The 23,824-nt window shown below is 39.4% G+C and overlaps 1 protein-coding gene across 3 annotated transcripts in view; it reads right to left on the bottom strand.

The window, feature by feature from the left end:
* nav1b (neuron navigator 1b) overlaps window positions 1-23,824 on the bottom strand; it is a 70,530-nt gene that overhangs the window by 9,870 nt on the left and 36,836 nt on the right. The window contains exons 4-17 of one of the 3 annotated variants that reach the window (XM_066665865.1): window positions 19,068-19,206; window positions 15,511-15,817; window positions 8,991-9,738; window positions 8,095-8,496; window positions 7,615-7,656; window positions 7,368-7,522; window positions 6,975-7,151; window positions 6,464-6,516; window positions 6,138-6,161; window positions 5,733-5,810; window positions 3,042-3,125; window positions 2,421-2,532; window positions 2,164-2,285; window positions 72-241 (exon numbers count right to left, since the gene is read on the bottom strand). In XM_066665865.1, coding sequence (XP_066521962.1) covers window positions 72-241; window positions 2,164-2,285; window positions 2,421-2,532; window positions 3,042-3,125; window positions 5,733-5,810; window positions 6,138-6,161; window positions 6,464-6,516; window positions 6,975-7,151; window positions 7,368-7,522; window positions 7,615-7,656; window positions 8,095-8,496; window positions 8,991-9,738; window positions 15,511-15,817; window positions 19,068-19,206 — 2,613 coding nt within the window. The remainder of the gene's footprint in view (window positions 1-71; window positions 242-2,163; window positions 2,286-2,420; window positions 2,533-3,041; window positions 3,126-5,732; window positions 5,811-6,137; window positions 6,162-6,463; window positions 6,517-6,974; window positions 7,152-7,367; window positions 7,523-7,614; window positions 7,657-8,094; window positions 8,497-8,990; window positions 9,739-15,510; window positions 15,818-19,067; window positions 19,207-23,824) is intronic. The other 2 variants (XM_066665866.1, XM_066665867.1) reach the window with 2 other exon arrangements.

Here is a 23,824-nt window from a genome sequence, read left to right as displayed (position 1 = left end):
CTTAATGTAAAACTAAGATAATTAAAGCTGAACTGTGGCTATTTATTTAAACCATATAATGCCTTGCGTACCCAGAGGAAGAGGCAGAGGTGGAGGTTTTTAAGGAGGAAGGAGGTCTGTCCACATCATGATGGATTTTAGGAGAAGAGGGGGCTGAAGACTCTGGAGTGGCAATTTCCTCAATGTCTGCATATGACTTAGAGCCTTTCTTACTGAAAGCTCTGTTAAAGGAGCTCCTCAACTAAAAGGAAAAAAGAGAAAAAAAATGACCAATCAGACAATGTCCAGAACAGCCACACTAATTTCCAGTAACAGAGATTATTATGAGAAAGCTGAAAACAAATGTAGAAATATGGGCAAAGGTATTTTTCATCAAAAAGCAAAAAAAAGAGAAGAATAATACTTGTGAGTAAGCGTGTCAAGTTACTGTGATGGGATAAAAGTCCTCATACATAAGGCCTGAAGGACATCTTTTGAAATTCGTATCTCCATATTCCGCAGTAAGACACATTAGACTTTATAAGCAGGTCTCAGAGGATGACAAGGCTGAACTCAAGCCGAGCAGCTGATGTAAAATGTAAGTTGTGACAGACACTGGGTTTCTTGATGAAAATTACTAAGTCAATTCACTGAAGTACAAAATACTGTAAATGTATTTTAGCAAGGTCTGATGTGCTGAGTCAAAGAACCATTTTACTCAAAACATTAAAATCATTCAAATAGCAAAATCAACACAAACATAAACAGCAATGATTTACAATGGCCACTAATTGTTTTCATTATTGATGTAATAACTGATTTTTTTTTTAATGTGCTGACCTGAACAATAATACACTGAACGTCTTACTGGTGAAGTATTGCAGAATATATATGACCTTGAATCATTATAATGACCTCTAAAAGCCAAAGAGAGCAAAACAAACAACAACAAACTTAAAATCTAAAACCCCCTTTTTAAAATCATATATTGATCATGTAATAGATTTTAACTGAATAATAGCAACAGCCATAATATCAATCTTAAGTGAACAGATTCATTTGTCTGACTTAGTCTAAGTGTGACAATGTAGTTTACACCCAAGAAGTCCACAGTTGATGTCTAATAGAGTGAGGTAATAAAAAAATAATGCTGCTGATTGAAATATGTGATTATAAGTAACTGATGTTGGGGTTTTTTATGTGGGGAGGGTGTGGGATCATTAAAGGGGACATATTATGGGAAGAAAAAAAAAAAAAAAACACATTTTCTTGAACACTTGAACATTAATTTTGGGTGTTGGAGCTCTTAACAAACCTCAAATTATAAAATAAAACACCAATGTTTTGTGTTCTGCCTAAGTCTAAGGGCAAGGGATAAACCACTTTTTTTCTGTTGTGTTGTGTTTTTCCAATCATGGCATGGGACCCTCGTTTATTTGAGATGCGAATACAAGGTTAAACTTAGCAGAAAATTCACAATGTGCATGGAGATATGTGCTTTTCTGCTCCTCATGCTTCACTCCTGGGCTTTTGTTTTAACAGCAGCTGAAACAGTTCATTCTGAACAGAGTGGTTTAGACAGAGTAAGAAATGTGATGTGTTGTTGATGACAAAAGTATGTCACAGATGTTTTCTTAAGACCCCGGGTAACTGACTTCACTTGTAGAAAGAGGTGTATAATATGTCCCATTTAAGGAAAGGAGTACAAGAATGAAAAGTAATGCTGCTTTTTTCTTTAGGATGGGAAGGGTGGGAAAAGCACTCACCTCATACACCTTAAAAGGAGGAAAAGGAGAGGCATGGGAAAGAGAGCAGACCTATGCTTAATATAGTTCTCAATAGTAAAGAAAAAAAAAAACAGCAAGCAATAGTACATATACAACAAGGGAAAGAAAGTGGAAAGAACTGGTACAACTCTTATGTAACAGTACTTCTAACATTAATAGTAATAAATAAAGATATATCATCACTGTAGAACAGCCATGCATCTTCACAATGGTACGTTCTCAAGACAAAGAAATGCATTCATGACATTCACTGCTGGAAAAGTCAGATTTATTCATTGATCATTAAACATAAAAGTGTAGATTTATTGTTTTAAAAAATATATATATATACATAAAAAAGTATCTATAACCATCATGAAAGAGATTGCCCAAAGAATTTCTCCAACAAACATCTTACCCAGCTTTTCTTTTTCTTTTTTTTGGCATCCTGCTCCTTGAGGCTGCCCATGCTGGAGTGGCTAGTGATGCTGTTCATGCTGGATATGCTCTCGGATGAATTCTGCCTGTTGATTTGCAGTTCTGTTCAGAGCAACAGAGACGAAGCATGGAATGTGAGCTGATTGTTACAATATCAGAATCACCACTGTACATAAATGCATCATTATGTAACTTTTTCACACATAACTTGCAGCTGAGGAATTGTGAGGAGCATACCTTTGGGTGTGGTGTCAGGGGTGTTTAGAGCTCCCTGAATGATTTCCTGGGCCTCTGTGTTCTTGGATTTTAATACTTCAATGGTCTCCCTTAGGTCCTGGAGCTCAGTGTCCTGCAAATATAAAATGTGTTTGTGAAACTCTCAGTCTAGTTATACAGATCTTCTAAAACAAACAGCGAAGTACAAGTTCTGTCTCAATACCTTGAGGTCTAAGATACTCATTTTGACTTGGTTCATAAGCTTTGATAATCATTAAAATCACAGCAGAAATTTGCCTTAAAATCTCATTAATTTTGGAGCAGGTACAATCTTATTTTCTGCCACTCCATCCCCCGACACACACAAAATTATGGTGATGATTTTGGGAAAATGTCTTGATTCTGTACTCTGCAGTTTGATGTGATTCGGAGTAACCCCGTGTTCATAATTTAATTTGCCATTCATTATTGAGAATACGATTAAGAGAAATTGCCAACACAAAATAAATAATGTCAGAAAATGGCAGGATTTTCCGGCTGCTAATTTTTAGTAGAGGTCTAATTTGGAATCTATATGAAATGTAAAATTATGGTTAACCCTTGTGTTAATGACCACTCATGACCAAAAACAAACACACTGACCTTCTGCTCTGAGCTAACTGACAGGCTCTGGAGTCGAGCAGTCATCAGTGTCAGACTCTGTTCAAAGGCGGCCACCAGATTCGCCTGCAACGGAAAAGCACTGTTAGAGATTCACACGCACTGACATATAACACATACTGAAAACATCTCAGACACGAGCGTGTGTCTCCATCCAGGTCAGAAAGAGGAATGGGACAAGAGGACAAAGAAGAAAAGCTGTAGAACAAACGCAGGGTGAGGGGATGAGGTGAACATAAGATGACCTGGACGACAAAAGGACAAATTCATGAGCTTTGGCATTAGTACACACAAACACTATAGGATTCTGTGTGAGAAGCATGACATTGTAAACATCAAAAGCTAGCTCTGATTATAGCAGCACTGGTAGTATGCTACTGTAATTATAGATTAATATAGCGCTATGTTTGTGAGTCACAAATCCAAACATTACATGTTTGCTATATTAAAGGGTCCATATTCAGGGTGTGTATTGCAGTATTTAAAACGCAGTTTAAACAGTGTGTAATTATTGTTTCAAAATATCCCAGTTCATACAGTTTACCAAAAAAATAAACTCAGTAACACTCACTAAGACTGAAATTGTATGTTTTTGTTCTTACTCTAAACTTGCATCAGCTTTGGTGGAGGGAAAATCAGAATAATGATTCAATGTTGTGTTGTTCCAGGCTGTTAGGAGGCAGATAAATCAATGCAGCTTATGGAGAGGATTCACAGATTTGAAAGGAGTAGCTGTATATTTCTGTGTGGAGTGTACACTTTCAATTTAATGAGACATTATAGGGAGACCAATCAGAAAAAAGGTAATTTAAATATGATTCTTAATGGCATACTAACAAAAACACCATGAAACAATGAAGAAACCTAAACCTAAAATAAGGTTTAAGATAATTTACTGGAACAGAACTCCATATAAACACTGCAACTTAACTGAGATTCATTCATTCATTGTCTGAAACTGCTTGTAGACTTCATGGTCGCGGTCGGGATACAGGTAAAAGTAAGTATAATCTATAATATGGATCCTTTAATTAGCTTATTATTTAATGTGTTTGCGTGTATGTGTGTGTGTGTGTGTGCACTGCTCCATTCCTCATGAGTCGTCTTTCACACAATGGTGTTTGTTATTCTTATGAACAAAACTATGACATCACCATGATTTCATATGTCACCTGATAAAAGCAGAGCAAAGAGCACACAAACATGAAATGAGCTCCACTTTGACATCATCAACCAGCACTGGGCTGGGGGAGGGGGCCTACGGTGGGGCGAGGTTAAAGATCATGCAACAGCAACGTGTAGGGGCCGGAGTGACTGACAGTCCAACAAACCTGGCCTGCCTGTTACAGCCAGCCGCCCCCGGGTCACCCGCGACCAGCCCACAACCAGGAGAGGACATCAGCCAAGGAGAGAGGGACAGTGGTGTTAGGGCCAGGGTTATACAGTTCACTCACACACACTCACACACATGTTTATATGAACAGACAGCACTGGGATCAGCTGGCTCTCTCTCTCTCTCTATCTCTGCATGTAACTTTCTTATAGATTTTCTGAAAAAAAAAAAAAAGCTGTCGGAACGCTTAAGACTACAATAGTCTGTTAAATGCTGACCCCAGTTCTGTAGAAAAAGGAGTGGAGAGCCGAGTGAAGCGGGTTAGTGTGTGCTGGCAGCAAGTGGTGGTCTATACACAGTTGAGACTTTTATTACAGTGAGCCATCTGCTCAATATCAGATAAAAGATGACTTGTTTAAATATACTCATGATGAATATAGGCAAACGGGAAATTAAATGTGATATAACAGACAGAATGATGTGGGATATCAGAATGTTACATATTCAAATAGTCATGTAATGACCAGGATTGTAACATTAATTTAGGTGAGAAACACAGATGATTGGCATTAATGTGTTTATCTGAGCTACTTTAGAGTCATTTACTATGTATTTGTGGTGTCAAAAAGAGTTTGAATGAATATTTGGTCAGATTTAGTATTTTTGCACCTGGGCTCCCCCTACAGTTGCAGAGTGTAATTCACTTTTCAGCACTTCCCCAAAATCAAGGGGTGGGGGTAGAGACTGGGGTTTCCTATTCTTCTCCAAAAGTTACATGGTGCAGTTTCTACCGCTGAGCCTGGAGTAGCAAGGACAGTGGCTCTGCTCTCCCTATTACAAGTTACAATGATTTTAAAGCTGTAAGATAAAAATGCTACCTAATAATCTTTAATATTTTACAGCTCAAGAGAAATATATCATTTATAATATATATAATGCTGTGCACTGATTTGTCTCTCTACCGTGTCTTGTATGAAGCAGCCTGTAGCTTAAAATGTTATTTTTTTAAATCCTAACAGTCTTACAATGTCATATATTACATTTGACTGAAAAGCTCTTGCCTAGAATTATTTTATTGCATAAAGGCACAAGAAACATGTTAATTGTGTAGTCAACAGTAAAAGGCAAAAAATAAATGATGAGATGAACATGTGTAACAAGAAAACTGAATCAAAATCAAATGATCAGTTTAACATTTTCCTTACAGTAATATTAATATGATTTATGACTGAACTAGCACAACAACATCACAGATCTTTGAGAGCTAATGCAACCAGCTGATTTTAAAAACTGTTGTGTGTGTGTTGGGAGGTGCCCTTTTCAGGTGTTTTGGTACGTACATTAGCTGACAACTGGCTGGTCAGATTGGCCACTTTGTCCTGAGACACCTCAAGCTCACGCCTTAGTTTTCGGATTTGCTGTGAGGAGGGAGAGGGGAGGAGCGGGGGACAAGAAAGAAAAAGAGTTTCTATTATTTACCGAATCCTAAACCCCTAAACAGCAGTTAATAATTCATGGTCATGAAGGTATCATTAACAGAAGAATATGAGTACACTGTGATTGATGACTGCTTGACCATGGATGTAATAAATGAAATAAATGAATGTTAGTAAATATTGTTTGGTTGCATTCACATTTCCAATCCTATACAAGCTCAAGTAGAAAACGACAAAGAGCAAGCCACACGATGAAGTCAAAACAGGACACACAAGGATGAAGGATGAAGAAGGGAAGGACAGGCTTACCTCTCCCTGCATTCTCTCCTCTGTCTGAGAACGCAAGATGAGGAAGAGGAAAAGATAAAGGAAGAAAGGATAAGCTAAGACAAAAAGGCTCAGGGCTGAGAAAAAAAAAAAAAATCACAGCCCCCCAAATTTTTTGCTTCAGGTCTTCTCACCACTAAAAGATGTATTATGCATGAAAACAATACCTCATTATGTATGAGAATGAAAGTACAAAAGAAATCATTTCTTACGGCCACTTTCTAAAATAATATTCAGAGAATGCAGAGTTGTTCTTATCTGATGTAGCCACTGTATTCTGCACAAGAGATTCATTAGTTTCTACTTACTGAAGAGTAGTTGGATGAAGCGTTGGAAGCCAGGGACAGGACAGAGCCATGGACTGCAGATAACAAAGAGGAGGCAGAAATTAACTGTGCATATTGGCACAGCACAGCACACAAAATTCATTTATAATATAAAACAATGTAACACAAAGAAAAAAACAAAAAGAAGTAACACAAAGAAAAAACTTTAAGCTCAGAAAACAATGTGAAATTCCAAGAGAGATCTGTAAATGATTCTAAATGTTACAGAGTAATTTCCACTGAAAGTCAATACCTCTACATTCCACAGTAAAATGCTATTTGGAAAAGACATGTATTTCAAATGCTCTCATATCAAAACTGCAACTGCATAGTAAATTTGGTCCTGCAGTTCTTCTGCCCATACCCATGCAGGTATATAAACCACACCAATCACTACTACTGTATAAAATGTTCCCTGAGCAGTGTATATTTTATACTGCTAACAGGGAGGATGCTCATAATGATTTGGAACATTCTAGAAAAAAACACTCACCATCTTCTCCAGGTTCTCTGAAGGATCCGGAGCGCATCATACTCTTGGGTCGATCTGCCAGTGACACAGAGCTTCCTAACGGAGAGGTGGAGTAGAGGTCATAGCCAGCCTCGTTGGCGGGAATGCTGTTGGAGCGTGTGATACGAGGAGTGCTGCATGAGCTTGTGATGGGGGCCACTGTTGGAGAAATATAATTAACGCATTTACACGTCATGTTCAAAGCCAACGCAGAGGGAATATAATTTACTTTGTTTAACTGGATTTGCACAGAATGTGAAACAATGCGTAATAATTTTACTTAATAACAAAAGCTTTTAAATGAGTGGGAGACAGCTTCTACAAATATAAATGCTAATTTCTGGACGTTTTTATTTTTAGTGCATTGACACTTACCGATGTTGGTGGGTGGTGTTTTTCCAGTGTAGGACTGGGTCATGTGGGTGGGAGAGGGCAGCTGTGGTGGGCTCTCTGACTCGGTCATGCTCATGATCGTATGAGAGTGGCGACGCTCCTTTCCTTCTCCTTCTGACTGGCCACTTCCATAATGGCTGCAGGATGACAGAGTAAATAACGTCAGGACCATGATGAGCAGTGTATGTCTATGAGGGCATTCAGAGATATGTAGACAAAGTAAAAGTACCTCAGTCCTTGCTTTGGTAAGGTGTTCCTATCAGACTGTAAACTGGGAGAGGCAGAGAGAACAAATAAAAAATTACCTCATCCCATGAAGCATTTTAGCTTTACAACAATAAACACGATTATTACATGACTTACTTGCATTTTGGGTAACATTTTACAGCCTTAATCAGTACAATACACCATGTCACATTCATTGTCTATATTGTGCCTTGACCAGTAGAGGGCAGTAGTTACAAACAACAAAAAAAGATAAATATTTGGAGCACTGTCCAATTTAATGCCGTATGAATATTCAATTATGCAATGACCAATAGAAATGGTTCAGAATAACTTTAGTACTAACTATTAAATTTAAGTTTGATGTTTCCCATAGGACAGTGAGTGATATTTATAATGTAAGTGGGATAAAATGAAGAACTTTCAGCCATCACTGAATATATCCACCCTTATAGAACACACCTACCCAGAAATCCTCACTCACCTGTCACTCAAAGTGGTGGATGTTCTACTGCTTGCTCCCCATGTGCCTGTAGCCCTACTCTCTTCTCGGTCCCTGAGCTCCAGGCTGGGTGGCAGGCTCATGTGCAGAGAAAGTGACTCCATGCTCCGGTGGACGCCAGACATTTTGGGATAGAGTAGAGGAGAACTGCTGAGTGAGAGAGCCTGGCCAGAGAAGCAACTGGGAGAGTCGATGTGCAGCACAGGGGCAGGACTGGGGGTCAGCCGTGGGGTCACACGTGAGCTCGCCAAGTCCTGCAGTTTAGAGTACGGAGGGATCTTGGGGGGAAGGTCTTCGATAGTAACACAGGAGTCTAGGCTGTTGGAATTGATCTTGTCCAGGTGGGCCAGGTTTGGCGAGTGGGCAAGGGACTTCACCAGCATTCTAATAAATCAGTAAAAGATATATATATATGTATAAATAAAAAATAAAAATCACAGTTCCGGTCACCTTTGACAAATTGCCTGCTACAAAATACACATCAACAGCACTTTGTGTCTTTGTGTGGGATTTAAAAAAGTTACTTAATAATTGAAAAGTAGAGCTTTCAGAATGCGAACCTTTATTGCAGGCAGTTCACTTTTAAACATTTTCAACAACTAATTAATGAAAATCTACCTACTCTATAATATGATACATACACCAACTTCTTAGTGTATTTGAAAAAAAGGATAAAAAGGGTTAATGCATTATGCATAGCAACATACGAACAACAGTTTGTATTTGTAGAACTACAAAGTGCATCTATATGGTAAGTGGAATTGTTAAAATAGAGAGTGACTGCAGAACAAAAGAGGCCATTTTAATATTATGGCTGATCAGTGTGCATTCATTGGTTACTGGAGATCTGTACTGGAAACTGTTTACTGAGGCCTTACCTTGGTGTGGTAGTTGGAGAGCTGAGTTCTGGATATTTACTCGTGCTGGTTCTCCGCACCCTCTGGATCTTCTCCACTGTCTCTCCACAGCTTTCTCCTGGCCCCTCATCCTTTAGAGAGCTGATTTCCAGGTCTGCTTTTGCCTTGGCCCTCTCCTTCTCCTTTTCTCTGTCGGTTTGGTTTACTGGCCCTGTGCAGCTTTGACGGATGCCTGCCTTGAGACCGCCTCCGTCTTTCCCTCTTGTGGGCATGGTGGTGGACAGAGCAGGCACGGGTTTGAGTGTGAGGAGGCTGGCGTCAATGCTGCCGCTGACAGGGCGAGAAGCAGGTCGCCCGGTTAGGCTCATCGTGCTGGACTTGGCAGGGCGGGGTAGGCTGCGGTACTGAATGCTACTACGGGCATTTGGTGCTAGGAAGCCGTTCTCACCGCTGCTGGCATCCAGGCTGTTCTTGCGACTTCCACCCCCAGGCACAGGCTTGGTGGGGATGCCTGAAGATTTGGGGATTTTGCCCACTGTGGCTGAGCCACTTGAGATGGTGGCGCCTCCTGCTGTCATAACAGTGGCAGTGCCCGTGGTTGGAGTTTTCTTGTAGCCGAAGCTGCCGGCGGTTGGCTTGACGAGGCCCGAGGGGGGTTTGCGGTGCTCCACACTGTCCCGGCCAGCATCAGAGCGAGAACGCTGTAAACCAGATGTCTTCAAAGACAGCTTCTGCTTATCCACAGCTTTAGAGTCCCCTTTAGGTACTGCTAAGGCAGAGAACAAAACATTTGAGACCTGAATCACTGCTGAAAATCAGGGTTCTATCTTTAGACATGCACATAACCTCATCAGTCCAGCTGTTCAAACTGTTTGAGAAAATCCCATGTTGTCTTTGGAGATTTTCTTGCTTTTCAGTTATTGGGTATTGTAATATGGTTCAGTGCATACAATTTCTGTGCAAAAACACATCAATTAAATAAAAATCAGTTTGCTATCTTCCAAGCTAACTCTGGAATGTAGCTAGCACTTGATCTTGTTAAATCTCATATGATAATGGTAAATGGATAATGGCAGAGGTAAATGCTTTATGTCTATTAGGTTAAACAGCCCCATGCAGTCACAATATATTTTTATAAAGCATTTAAAAATCGCATATAAACTCTTTACACTAGCAAGAGACATTTTCATTACATACATTATTTCGACCTCAGCAGTAAACAGAGACATATTAATTCAAAGAACATAAAACATCTAAAGCTCAAGTTAAAAAAACCACTGCTAGTTAAGTTAAACATCATCAGCATGCCACACTTTAATCTGCATTCAGTCCTTGTGGGAGTGAGCCACGTGAGTTTACGGATCAGACCTCAAACTTATGACGCAAGCGTCTTCGGCTACATGTGGTCAAGTTCAAATCAGACAGAAATTAAGATCATAAAAAGCCCTGGGGGCATGAATTCACTCAAAGTCATCACTCAAAGCATGTAAGGATCAAGACATTAAAGCCTGATGTGTTCATTCACATCTGAATTTTCCTAATGTGACTCACAGTATATAAAAGGAGAAGACAAGTAAGCAAAAAGCCATCTGTATTTACTTAAGTGTGAGTGTGATCAGAACCCATTTTGAACTGTCATGAAGTGACTTATAGGTGTTTGAATCAAGGCAGGGAAAGAGTGCAACACATCAGCAAAACAACTCATACAAAAGTGATCAACACAAGTACTCTAAAACCACATAGTGTGGCTGTTTATCTCATGCTCCAGAATAAGAGCGCTGATCTTGGTTCAGCTGTCTCTTATCCAGAGAACGGCCCACTTTAGGATACATCAGGGGAACTGACCCTAGATCAGTGCTTCAGCTAAATGTTTGGTTCAGTCTTAAGATGTTTGACCAAAGTTTGTTACTGACCATCTGGGAATTCATACGTTGCTTGTGTCTCAGATATTTATCAGATGCTACACAGCAGTGTTTACCAAGGACCACAGCCCCTTAGGATTAAGGAAGTGCACACTAAATTGATGAATAATAATTTTTGCAATAATATTTTATATGATTTCAAGTTATCCAAACTGACTTGAGTCTGACACTGTAGATTTTAATAAAACCAAAACCAAATGTTAATCACAGGATTAACAAAACCCAGTGAAATAAGTAAAATGTGACAGTATATTTGTCTGACAGGATGAGATATTTAATTTTCATTTATATCTCCCTAAGAGCAGCATCTGTAACTTCTTGCAGATCATTTGAGGTTAAACATCAAGAGCAGGTCTTCTTCACTCTGTCACCTGGTTAACATGAGCTCTGCTGTTAATTTGTTAATGAACCTGCTTTCAGAAATTTGTAAAGCCACACTTGGATGATCACAAAAACAAAAGAAAGGGAGAGTGAGACAAGGAGGACACTGGGTGAAAGTGACATGACTGAAAACTCACTGCAAATGAAAGAAAACGAGCGTTGTTATGAATCTAATGCTCATTAATCTCAACGCATGGGCTTCTTTAAAAAGAATTCCAACTAGGCATTGTATGTGTCCACAGCAAGCAAAGATAATTCCTTCACATTAACTAGTGTTAAAAATGATAAAACAGGGTAAAAGCTGCTGAATCTTTGTCTCTGATGATTACAGGTTTATCTTGAAATTTACAATATTTTGAAAACCTTTAATTTAATTTATAATTTAATTAAAAATTGTCAACTGTCATAGATTTTTAATCATTATTCATAAACTAACATTTTTTGTTATGTCGATCGGTTCATGAAAATCAGAAAGCCAGTTTCTCAAATTCAAACAGTATAAATACTGTGTACCACACTTTCCAGTTCCGCACATGCAACTACAATCACAGGGAAGACTGCTGACTTGACAGTTGTACAGAAGACAATCATCGACACACTTCATTTGGAGGGTAAGCCACAGAAAGGGAAAGGCTGGAAAGGCTGGCTGTTTCCAGAGGGCTGTATCAAATCTTATTAATGGAAAGTTGACTGGAATGGGAAAACTTGGTAGGAAAAGTGCACAATCAAAAGGGATGGTAGAGCTTCATATGGAGTGGCCTGAAGCTGGCGTTAGTGCATCAAGCGCTACCATGCACAAAGGTCTCCAGAAAAAGACTACAACTGCTGCATTCCTAATATCAGCCTGTGCTGAAACAGAGACACCATTAGTGTCCTACATGGGCTAAGGAGAAAAAGAACTGCACTGTTGCTCAGTAGTCTAAAGTCCTCTTTTCAAAGGAAAGTAAATTTTGAATTCCATCTGGAAATCAGGGTCCCAGTGTCTGGAGGAAAAGGAGAAACACACAACCCAATGTTTCTGAAGCCCAATGTTAAGTTTCCTTAGTCTAAGATGATTTGGGGTGCCATGTTGTCTGCTAAAGCTGTTTTTTATCAAACCCAAAGTTAATGCAGCTGTCTATGAGATTTTTAGAGTTTCCATGCTATAGCGCTTAATGGAGACACTGATATCCTTTTGCAGCAGGCACTTAGCAGTTGCCCACAGTGTTAAAACTACAACCAAATTGTTTGATGACCATAATACTAGTGTGATTGATTGATTTGCCAGCCAACCCTCCTGACCTGAACCCTATATTTTCTCTATGAGGTGTTGTCAAGAGAAAGATGAGAATCATGTAACCCGGCAATACAGACAATCTGAGGGCAACTGTCAAAGCAACCTGGGCTTCAATAACATCTCAGCACTGACACAAGCTGATGGCCTCTGTACCACACAACTTTGATTCAGTGATTCACATTAAATGAGCCCCAACCATGTACTGAGCATATTTCTGATTTTCATGACCGATAAGCCACACTGGTTAAAGCTTAAAAAATAATAAAAAGGCTTGAGATATTTCACTTTGATCATAGAATATGCAACAGGTTACTTTTTTTAATTAAATCATGAACATTTTCATGATAACACGTTTTTGTGATATTTAAATGTTTTGAAATGTGCCTCTACAGTCTTAGCATTTTATATATTTCAAGTAGAACTGAATAATAAACAGAACCAAAATGAGCAAAACATTAAAAAAATACCTGATTTCTTTACTTCAGTCTCTGCTTCTTTGTTATCATGGGGCACCATTGGGGAGCCATGGCCTAATAGTTATAGAATAGGGCCTAGGACTGAAAGGTTGTTGGTTTGTTTCTCACAACCGGCAAGAACACTGGGGGCAGTGGAAGTGAAGAACAGTACTGTCATCCTTCCTCAATCCACGACTGAGGTTCCCGTGATCAAGGCACTGAACCCACATTTGCTCCACCGCTGTGGGTGTGCACTAGTGTGTGTGTGTGTGTGTGTTCACTGTGGAAGACACGTTTCATTGTACGATGACATATTATTGCACATTTAATTTCATGTGATTTTTAAAATATCATATATGAACATTTCAGATAATGACACCTTCCAGTGGCGCAGTGGAAATTCCCTGTTTTAAATCCCATCATCAGTCGAGGCTATGGCCTAATGGTTTGAGAAGCAGGCCTGGGCCTAGGACTGGAAGGTTGCTGGTTTGATGTCCAATAGGGGCCTGGGGAATGGAGGAAGAGTGCTGTCCTCCTCCTTCAACATCCATGGCTAAAGTTCCCTTGAGCAAGACACCTATTCCCCAGCTGCTGTCTGTCTGTGTGTGTGTGTGTGTATATGTGTGTGTTCACTGCCACACCCTTTGAAACCTCCCAATTATGGCACCTTTCTGCACACTGCACAGGCCTCCACAAGGCATCACAGCTAACCATCCATTGGCTAACAGTGCTGGGTTTCTGACATTTAAATGTCATTCTAACCCATGGATCTGGCATGGAAAGGTTACAAAAATATCACAAAGAGCCCATCTATGAGTACCAGCCCTTACGAGATAAACCAAATGTGCTACAAGTGTAATTCACGATTATTCATTTTTCTCCCTAAAGCGTGTACGTATAAGACAGTGCATCTGACAGTGTTAAGGATGACTGAATTAGGATTGCTCTCTCCCTGTACTCCCAAAGACCGCACTAATCAGACCCTGGCATCAGCTCAAGGAAAGCTCCGCCTGTCTCCTATGATATCTCTGTGATATCTGCTGAAGCGACATTTTCTGCTAAAGTTTAACATCACATCTGGTCTTCATTTTTCAGGGGTTATGGATGACAGGGGTGGCTAGCTGCAACATGCTAACAAATATGTACTTCCTTCATCCGACCCCAGATCACATCCAACTCATAATGCCAAGCCATTAACACTTAATCCGTTCGAGTAAGGCTGCGGGTTTGGAGGACAAAAAGGCTTTGTGTCTTAGATGAGACTGGAGTCATGGAGATACAGGAAGGGAAGGCAGATAAGTGTTTTGTTGTTTTCGTGTCTGCATGCTAGGTGCTGTCCATATCTACTGCAAATCATTTAGCAGAAATACTCCCTGTACCACCATGACATCTGTCAAGGCCTAGGGAAAGGGCTTTGATGTTTAAAAGGAATGTATCTATAGCTGAGGCATGTGTGTGCGTTTGTAGTTGGGTGTGTGTTAGTGTATCCAATTTCAGAGGAAAATATGTCTTGGGCAATGTAATGGTGTGTTTACATGTTTACAGCCATCTTACTTCCTGGGTTAAACACATATTCTGAAGTGTACACTTGTATGTGTGTAGGCTACATACCCTGCATACAAACCAGGATGCTGACGGTTACTGGTCTTGATGATACAGAGTGGTCTTGACGATATATTAAACTCTTCTCCCATTTTAAAATTCATTAGTTCCAATAAATGTACTTTTTTAGATCACAGAAAATATAAATAGCCTGCTACAAAAGTGCTTACCAAGGCAATACATTTATAAACAGTAAACAGATACACACCGTCTTGCATCCTGCAGAACTTCAGCTTTGCAGTTAAAAATGTGCAAAAAAAATAAAATAAATAAATAGCATGGCAGTGAACACACAATACACTAGGGAGAGTGAACACACCCCCATCCCCGCCAGTTGGGGGTTAGGTACCTTGCTCAAGGGCACCTCAGCTGTGGATTGAGGGAGAAAGCCAGCGCTGTTCCTGCACTCCCATCGACCCCTGCTGGTCATGGAAATTGAAGAATGGAAGTGACCTTCCATTCTTCAGCTCTCTTCTCTATGCATTAGTCCGCGGCTGCTCCCCAGTGGTAACGGATGCTGCTCAAAAGATACTGTTTATTACAGATAATGTGCTGGATATTTTTGGTTAGTGGACGGTCCAAAAGTGACAGAGGTTTTGCTGTGTCTGATTCACTCATACACCACCACATCAGTGCCACTGAAGTGCTGAGAATGATCCAGCACATGCTCTGAGGAGGTCCTGTAGGGGTCCTGACCATTAACAAAGGGTGAAAGGGGGCTAACAAAGTGTGCACAGCAACAGATGGACTGTAGTCTGTAACGGTCAGTGAAGCTGATGAAATGAACAATGAGGGTAAAAACAAGCAGGTGTTTTAAATATTACGGCTGATCAGTGTTTATCTCAGGGCCTTTCTTAGGAGTGGGACATTAATTGCTCGTATTATATTGTTTAGTTTGTTCTTACCTGCCACTTTCAGCACAGACTGCGATGAATGTGTGATGGGAGAAGTGACACCAATTGGTGGATTTCGTCCTTTTTTGAAGTTGCCCGACTGTCCGAGACTCTGTGGTTTCCTCAGTTCTCCTCGTCCTGTCTTCTCCTGTCCGGAGCTCTCTGCTGGTTTGATCTTGCGGTATTTACTGGAGGACTCTGTCTTCAAGCTGCCTGTGTCATAGGTGCCGCTGTCAGCCTTCTGCATGGTCTTGCTGTCCTCACTGTACCATGCAAAACCACTCTCCACCAAGGAACGCTTCTCTGCATCTGTACGTAGCTGACAAAACACACACACATACACAATTTTAGGTCATTTGTATTATGAGTCCAATACAACACCATAGGCATGGACTCTATGGCAAGCAGTGCATCAGATATATAATGATATTTTTTCCAATATCATGTGCGTCTCTGAGGTTTAAGTTCATTGGCCTGGCAGTGCTGCAATAAGAAAAACTCCATCATTTCCCAGGATTAGAATGATTTTAATTCAATATTGAAAATGCCAATATTTTTATTTTTTTTTTTACTTTTCATGATGAATAGACCACCAGAAAATGTCCAAAATTACTTAGAAAAACATTTTTTATTGTTTACTTTATTTGGTGTTTAGCGTGTTTTCCTTTATACAAGTTTGAATATATGAGGCTTTTGCCCAAAAGCATCAGAAACAAGTCATTTATCACAGCTACAAAATTAGTAGCCATCAAGGAATTTGCTAGAAACCTTATTTACTGTACTTTAGCGTGGTCTTTTTGAAACAGTCTAAAAACTGGCACAAGGAAAACATACAAAAAAAACAACCCCCTCTCTCTGTCTCTCTCACACACACACACACACAAACACAGGCTACATATTTTGTCTGAAACTGTTTATCTGTTATCTTGCGAGCATTCCCGAATCAGTCGTAGCTATCAACAGTCTGATCTGAGCGACTACAGGGCCATAGAATAACAAGATGGCGAGAGATTGATTTCAGTCTTAAGGAAGCATAACATTAAGTGTGCTCCAAAGAAAACTGAACCCTCTCCTAGGACTTCATCCCTACGTTCATGTCTCTGTTCATGACATCAAAGCCATATGAGTCTGAGTCGGAGCTCCAAATTTAGGTCTCAGGTCATGTTTTGTCTCAGTCCTGCAAAACACAGCAGATATGAACCGCAAAAACATTTTCTCTCACCACAGAACTCCATAGTAAATTGCTCAAGTCTGAGAGTAAACCGCCAATAATAGCCCGAAAGATACCACAGCATCTACCTCATGATTTAGAGTAGTTTATTGTTTGGACATGTGCTATTTGTGGCATGGTAATATTAAAACATGGCAAGCTATCAGCTTTTCATAAACCGTGTGCCTAGATTTTTATACCGCAACGGAAAAACACTACTGTACACAGGAGTAATATGAATTTGATAACTATCCATGCAAAATGAGATCAAGATATTATGAATGCATTAGAAACACAATAGCTAGCCAATGCATTGAGATCACCAGATGTTCATTATAGTGGTACACTAAGTACTCTTCCCTCCACAGAACACCACGCCAAGAACATTACAAAGCTCTTGAGCTCAATGGTTGAGATTATTCTGAAATTAAAAAAGAAAACCCATTTGCTCTTTGTGGCTCCAAAGTACTTGCGATTAGCATTTGTTAAGCTGCCAGCAATGGCTTATATGAGGAGTTGGGAAATGTAGAGGACTACAGCATAGAAGAAGAGCACACAGCATAAAAAATGTAAACAACAATGCCAAAAGCTGGCATCCTCTTTCATAATTTGTCATAAAAGCGCAGATGGCACATTCAACACCACACATCCCCAAGATCTCGTATCTCAGCCATGATATAATAATGCCATGCTGCCATAGCAACCCAGCAAGCCTATTAATGCTCCTTTATTTCTTCTTATTCCTGCTGAGTCTGAACTGCCACATTTGCAACTTAATTACAAGTATATCACAGAATAACTGCTCAGCTTAGGTCTATATCTCAGACAAACAAAGGATGCATGGAATAACTCTTCTTCTGTTCCTAATTTAAATGCAGGAAAGTGAAGCCAAGATGTTCATATGGCTCACGCTTCCTTATCTGGCCAGGAGTTTGATGAGTGCAATATATCCTTTCATGCGTTATCTTCTGTTGCATGGGTCTTTTGAGGAAGTGTATCCCCAGATGACTTGGTATTTTTGACTAAATTAGACATGCTCGGGAGAGGGATTGAGTCACAAACAGAGACCCATAAACATTCACAAACACACAGGACAGATCCAGGTCTCTGACACACAGACTCAAACTCAAAAACACACAATTCACTACCTACTGTATAAAGACACTAGTGCATTTCATCAAGATTTAGCATCATGGAAATATACAGATGCGTCCTTCTATAGACAAGCATTAAATGCTCTGTTTACATTTGCTTCAACATCCAATCATTTTGATCTGATGGTTGGATCATCTGATGTCAATCTGGTAAGCCTGCACACAGGTTGCTGGTTCTTTTTGAACTGCAGGGAACAGTGCAGGAGAGCAGAGGACATAATCATATAATAATCATCGTCTTAAAAAGAAATGTTTATTTTGGAATTGATCTATGTTTATTCATTAAACTTTATTAGCTAGCCTGCACAAATACATTCATTCATTCATTCTTTATCTGTAACCGCTTATCCAATTCAGGGTTGCGGTGGGTCCAGAGCCTACCTGGAATCATTGGGTGCAAGGCGGGGAATACACCCTGGAGGGGGCACCAGTCCTTCACAGGGCTGCACAAATACAAATTTAAGTAAAGTCCAGCAACACTCCTCTGATATCACTGCAGACTGGCAGAGCTGCCTACAGAGCAGAACTAGTAGTCTGGGAATTAATTGCTGTTCTTCCTTAGTTGTGTTCTAATGACCTAGCAGGGTCTTGATAGGGTCTTGTGTCTGCACCTGGAACAAACTCCCTGAAGATGTCAAATTTGCCCCAAATATTGCACTTAAAATCACACTACAACCACAATTTATTTATTTACATCTCTAATTTATTTTATTTCTATTATTTCCTAATGGACTATTTACAACACTTTCTTTTTTCCTTTTATATATTTTACTATTTTATTAAATGTAACTATCTGTGCAAAAGCATTTCTGGAGTGCTAAATTTTAGGACTGTTTTAATGCTTAGATATTTGTCAGTTCAGTCATGCCTTACCTTTTATTGGACTTTCATTTGTCTTTTAAGCTTTAAATCTTATTTATTTGCTTTAAAATTTTTAAATCTTCTACTGTATCATTTCTGTACTGTTTTGTAAAGCACTTTGCATTGCCATTGTGTACGAAAAGTGCTCTACAAATAAATTCGCCTTGCCTTGCCTTACTGGGTCGTGGAAGATTTTAATCACTACACCTTGTAGCTCAGTTTCCAAAGGGCAAGGTGGCACTCAAAACAAGCAGCAGGTTTAAAATAAGAAATGAGATTGGGCCATAAAGAGGGGTGCCCTGATGGACATGTTGTGAGAATATGAACAGAAAGTAGGGTCTTACCATTACGGAAGAGTTGCGTCTGGAGCCAACAGGTGTGGTGGGCAGTGAGTTTAGAGAGGAGCTGGCATTCAGCTCCTCTAAACTTATATTATCAGATCCGTCACTCAAACCACTGCTGATAGAACTGCTCTCATCCCACCTGCAGAGAGATAATCAGATGTGTGAGAGAACAACAAAATGAGAGAGAGAGAAGCACAGATTTATCAAGTTTAAATTAGCACCAAATGATCACTGCTAAGAACTGTAAGAACACTCATAAACTTGTGTCCCACTGAAAATGTGCCATTCTACTTATTTTAGAAACAAACCTTAGGACGACACTGGAATGTGAAACCTCCTTGGTGTGAAGATTTTAAATACATCACCATATGACCAATGTTAGAGACAAGGCCAGCCTGTTTTTGAAACCCTGAGCCATGCTGAGAATCAAGCTGCTCACAAAGCTTTGCGTTCAGTCTGGACCTTATAGAGAACACCTCTCCAAAACACAACGGCAAAACATGAATTACCATGTGGCAAATGGCACTCATGCCTTTTTAGAGTGCTGTGAGTTATCAGCAGCTGAACAGTTTGGACTAGCTACTTCTTTATTCTGGCTTGGTCCTCCAGCCTGTGGGTCATCCATCTGTTTTAAAAGAGGACAGCATGACTGTTGCTAATCAGACTGGCAGGATTCACCAACTTCCCCATAAGACCAGCATCATTAAAACTATGTTACACCCAGGCCATGTGCAGGACACATACTCAAAAACAGACACACAGACATAAGTCCTGCATAATTTACCTGTAATTAATTAATTAATTAATAATTACCAAAAACAACAACAACAAACAAATGGTTTGCCATACAGATACTGCTGGAAAATGCAACATGTAAATGACCCCTCCAAAAACATTTTTGTAGTGCTTTTTTTTGCTACATGCAGTCTGACCATGCAGAACATGCAGTGTTCTGTGGCTCTTTGAATGAACTGAGGCATGTGATATGAATCAAAGCATAGAGTGTTTTCATAAACATAAATTTATAAGTAAACACTGACATAATGCAAAAATTAACCTGCCTTTGCATTACAAATAATCGTAATATTTCTATTATATATTTCTAGGTTTAAAATAAAGACAGATAATTAAGTATAGATTTCATTAATAACCAAATTATGTCAGTGATTATCTAACAATACAGATATGAATCTATAATCGATATTCTATGTACTATAACCATAAAACATTGTGTGTACTTGCAGTATAAGTGTCCAATGCATTTTTTGTTACAAAGTAGCTCTATCACTCAAATTTGGAAGACCGAAATGGGAGCTACCACAACTCAAGTAGTCTTTAATGTCCTTGGCAATATACACAAAATCATATTCTTTGAAAATTTCATGTATATGTTGATCTTATTGTGCAACATTAAATTGTACAACCAAGTTTTTGGGTGACTGAAAATTACAGAATGCAAGGCATTGACAGCTATCTGAAGACTGAGGAAGTGGGGCAGATAATATGTGATAGCTGCTGCCAGTCCAGACCAATGGCCATAGTTCAGGCCAGGCAACTCACACACACACACACAAAGTTCAGTCTTTGTGTGAGAGCACATTCAGATGAATGAACATCTAAATAAAGTGAATCTGAGGACTCTAAGATAATAGATACAGCAGAGGCGGAATTAGGTCAAGCCAGTTTAACACATTTTCCAATTTTTCCATCATTCTGCAAGGGCTTAACTTCACAGCTAAGTTCTCTGATGCTCTTTAGCAGTTCATGAAAGGACGGTAATGCTCCTCAGCACAACTTTTCGTCAGGCTCTTCATCTTCAACATGGTTGGTACATCTTTCATTATGTGGTCTACATGATTACTGCTGTGGAATATCTCCAGCGTGGACTAGTGTAGGTCTTGATTCTGTAATTCTCCATGTCTCCTCTCATTTTCCCTAACCTGTTACCAAGAAATCTCCCATACTTGGTCAGTTAATATATATATATATATATATATATATATATATATATATATATATATATATATATATATATATATATAAATATAAAATAAGATCACTCATCTTAGATCACAGCTGTTCCCTCACCATCACATTAAATGCTTGTGATTAAACGAATATCTCAATTCAGTAAAGAATTGCAATTCAGCCTCCGCTTGTTGGTTTAATAGTCATTTTGATTGTTCCATCTGTCGCACTAACGACATTCCGCCACTTGTAAGACATTAGGAAACAATGCAGTCTGAGAAGAATGCAGAAGTACCTTGAGATTCACAACAAACCACCATTTATTCCACATCATCTTCACCTTGCTGATTCATCTTGCAAGGTCAATATAGATATTTCAGCTAGATAAAAGCACTTAGGCACAGGCACTACATGCTCTGCACACTCATAAAATGTTTAGAAGTGTTTTACATTTGACTGCAGTCCTTTTTTCATCACTTCTTTAAATGCCTCTCATTTGTATCTGGCATTTGCAGGCAACAATCAGCATTGCAGGGATACTTCCACCCCATCTCTCCTGCCGAGCCTAAATTACTCAGTGGTTAGAGACTAAGCGGAGTCTTCACCAGTGGAAAAAGGGTATTATACATGCCAAAGTGTCAGGGGAGGACAGAAACAGCCTGGTGAATCTTGGAAGGCCAAGTTAAAGAGTCTGCAGTTTGCGTTAATCACAGGTTGCGAGGGCTGGGGAGAGAGAGGGACTGGGTAATGCCTACAGGGCTCTGCAGCTGCATGGTTTCCTGAACACCACAGTACAAGAGCACAAGAACAAACAACATCTCTCCTTCTCCCTCTCCACAGAGGTTTCCATTTGCACTCATTCGAAATGCAAGGGTGGCACTCTGGAGCCGACTAGGCTGTAAAACAATGCGTCAGCAGGTTTCAGAGCTTTCGAGTGGAGTAGATATTATCACAGCAAAAACTACATACTCTGAGGGCAAAAGAACAGGTCAAACACAGTGGCAAGTTTTAACCAGTTCAGTTAATGCAGACAAAAATTAACTGATTATTTTTCACATTTTTCTCATATGTGAAACTATTTTATATAAAAGCCATTTTATAGCATTTAAAGAGGTCCCATTCTTAACCTTTTATACGAATGAATAGAGTATACTGGGGTCTAAATGTAATGTATATGACACTCTCAACCTGTCTAAACAGCCCTGCTCCAATCTGCTTTTCAATGTTTTTGCTCAGTTGTCTTTATTTCTCTGCTCTCGTCTTAGGCGCAGAACTGTTGTTTGCTATTTTCATCACTTTCAGCAGAGGCACTAATCTGGTGCAAAGAGTTTTTTTTATTAGACTGAATACATTAGCTACAGACATAGTTAGGAATGCTGAGGTTTACACCTCTCATTCCTGTTGAACACCAAGTATGAGCCGGCGACACAGTACGCATGTAGGAATGGCAGCAGCTGAAATTAAATTTTATACTTGTGATAGGGTTCACTCTTTTGGAGATGTGGGCTGCTGAGTAATGGGCCTGGTTGAGGGAGGATGCACCACTCATTTTTTACACATGCAAAACAAACATCCAGCAGTAACATAAGTATTTATAAATCCGTATTGACACAACAGACATTAATATATCATGGCTCCTGCCACCATGTCTGACCAGTCCCTGCTTGAATGACTAAGCATTCTTTGTATCCTCTAAGCCCCTCCCTGTTTCCAGGTCAGGAAAAGTCAATATAAATAATAACTTACACTGTGTACAGGTATAAATCATACTCCTAAAATCACAAGATATTACATTTCTCTACACAGTCATAGAATATATTCACATAGACATTCACATACAATATTATCAATAACAGAGATTGAGCCAGGTACCCTACCTCATTACAATTCTCATCACAGTGAACAACAATAATAATGACAAAATTATATGCATAATGCAAAGTTGCAAAGTTACATGTCAACTGTTTAATTCATATGAAACATTCACAACAGAAATTTTGAAGATGTTAAAAACCACCTCCATGGAAATCAAGCATAAGTATAACCTTGTTAACATGTCTGTGTGCTGTTGTTTATAAGGTAGAAGATGTACAATGAGTGAAATATGCAGTTAGCACTGTGGCTAAACATTGTAACTGCAGTGTTCCAAATACAGTCTCAAATGGGTGAGAGCTAGGTTTTCTTTTGTCACAAACCTTAGAAGACTATCCCTGCAATTTGTGGTGGGCCTTTCATGTTGCAAGCGTTAAGTGAAGTGCTGACAGAGGCAGGGGCTATTTACATATTCATTGACCTGTACGTGCTGAATGAAGGAGAAAAGTTATATCTAAGCAATTTTTTTAATTTTTTAAAGCCTCAGGGATATATTTCTAAATTTGGTATTCTAATTAGTTTTTATGGGTTTTATCAATGGCAGGAGAAAGTCCTTTCCACCCCCCCCCCTCCCCTCCAAAACAACAGCATTTTATAAAAAAATCACATCCACACAACTACACAAAATGACTCAAAACTCTTTTTTCTTCTGTTTTATCTTCTATTCTCTCTCTCACACACACATACACACACACACATGGCCCTGAGCTAGATTAGCACAAGTTACTGAACACACTCTGCTAATGTACACAAAAAGACCTGTGCAGCTCACAGTGTGACATCAGCTCTGTTTTGATCATAAACACAACAACACAGACAATGGAGTTTTAAAATGAAAACCCTCCAGTTGAAAAACCTCCAGTTCCAGTGACATAAAATACCATTATCGTGTGAACAGAAGGCCAAAATGAAGTCAA

The sequence above is a fragment of the Hoplias malabaricus genome, chromosome 3, assembly GCF_029633855.1.
Source record: "Hoplias malabaricus isolate fHopMal1 chromosome 3, fHopMal1.hap1, whole genome shotgun sequence".
Taxonomy (NCBI): domain Eukaryota; kingdom Metazoa; phylum Chordata; class Actinopteri; order Characiformes; family Erythrinidae; genus Hoplias; species Hoplias malabaricus.
This window is presented reverse-complemented; position numbering and strand designations above follow the sequence as displayed.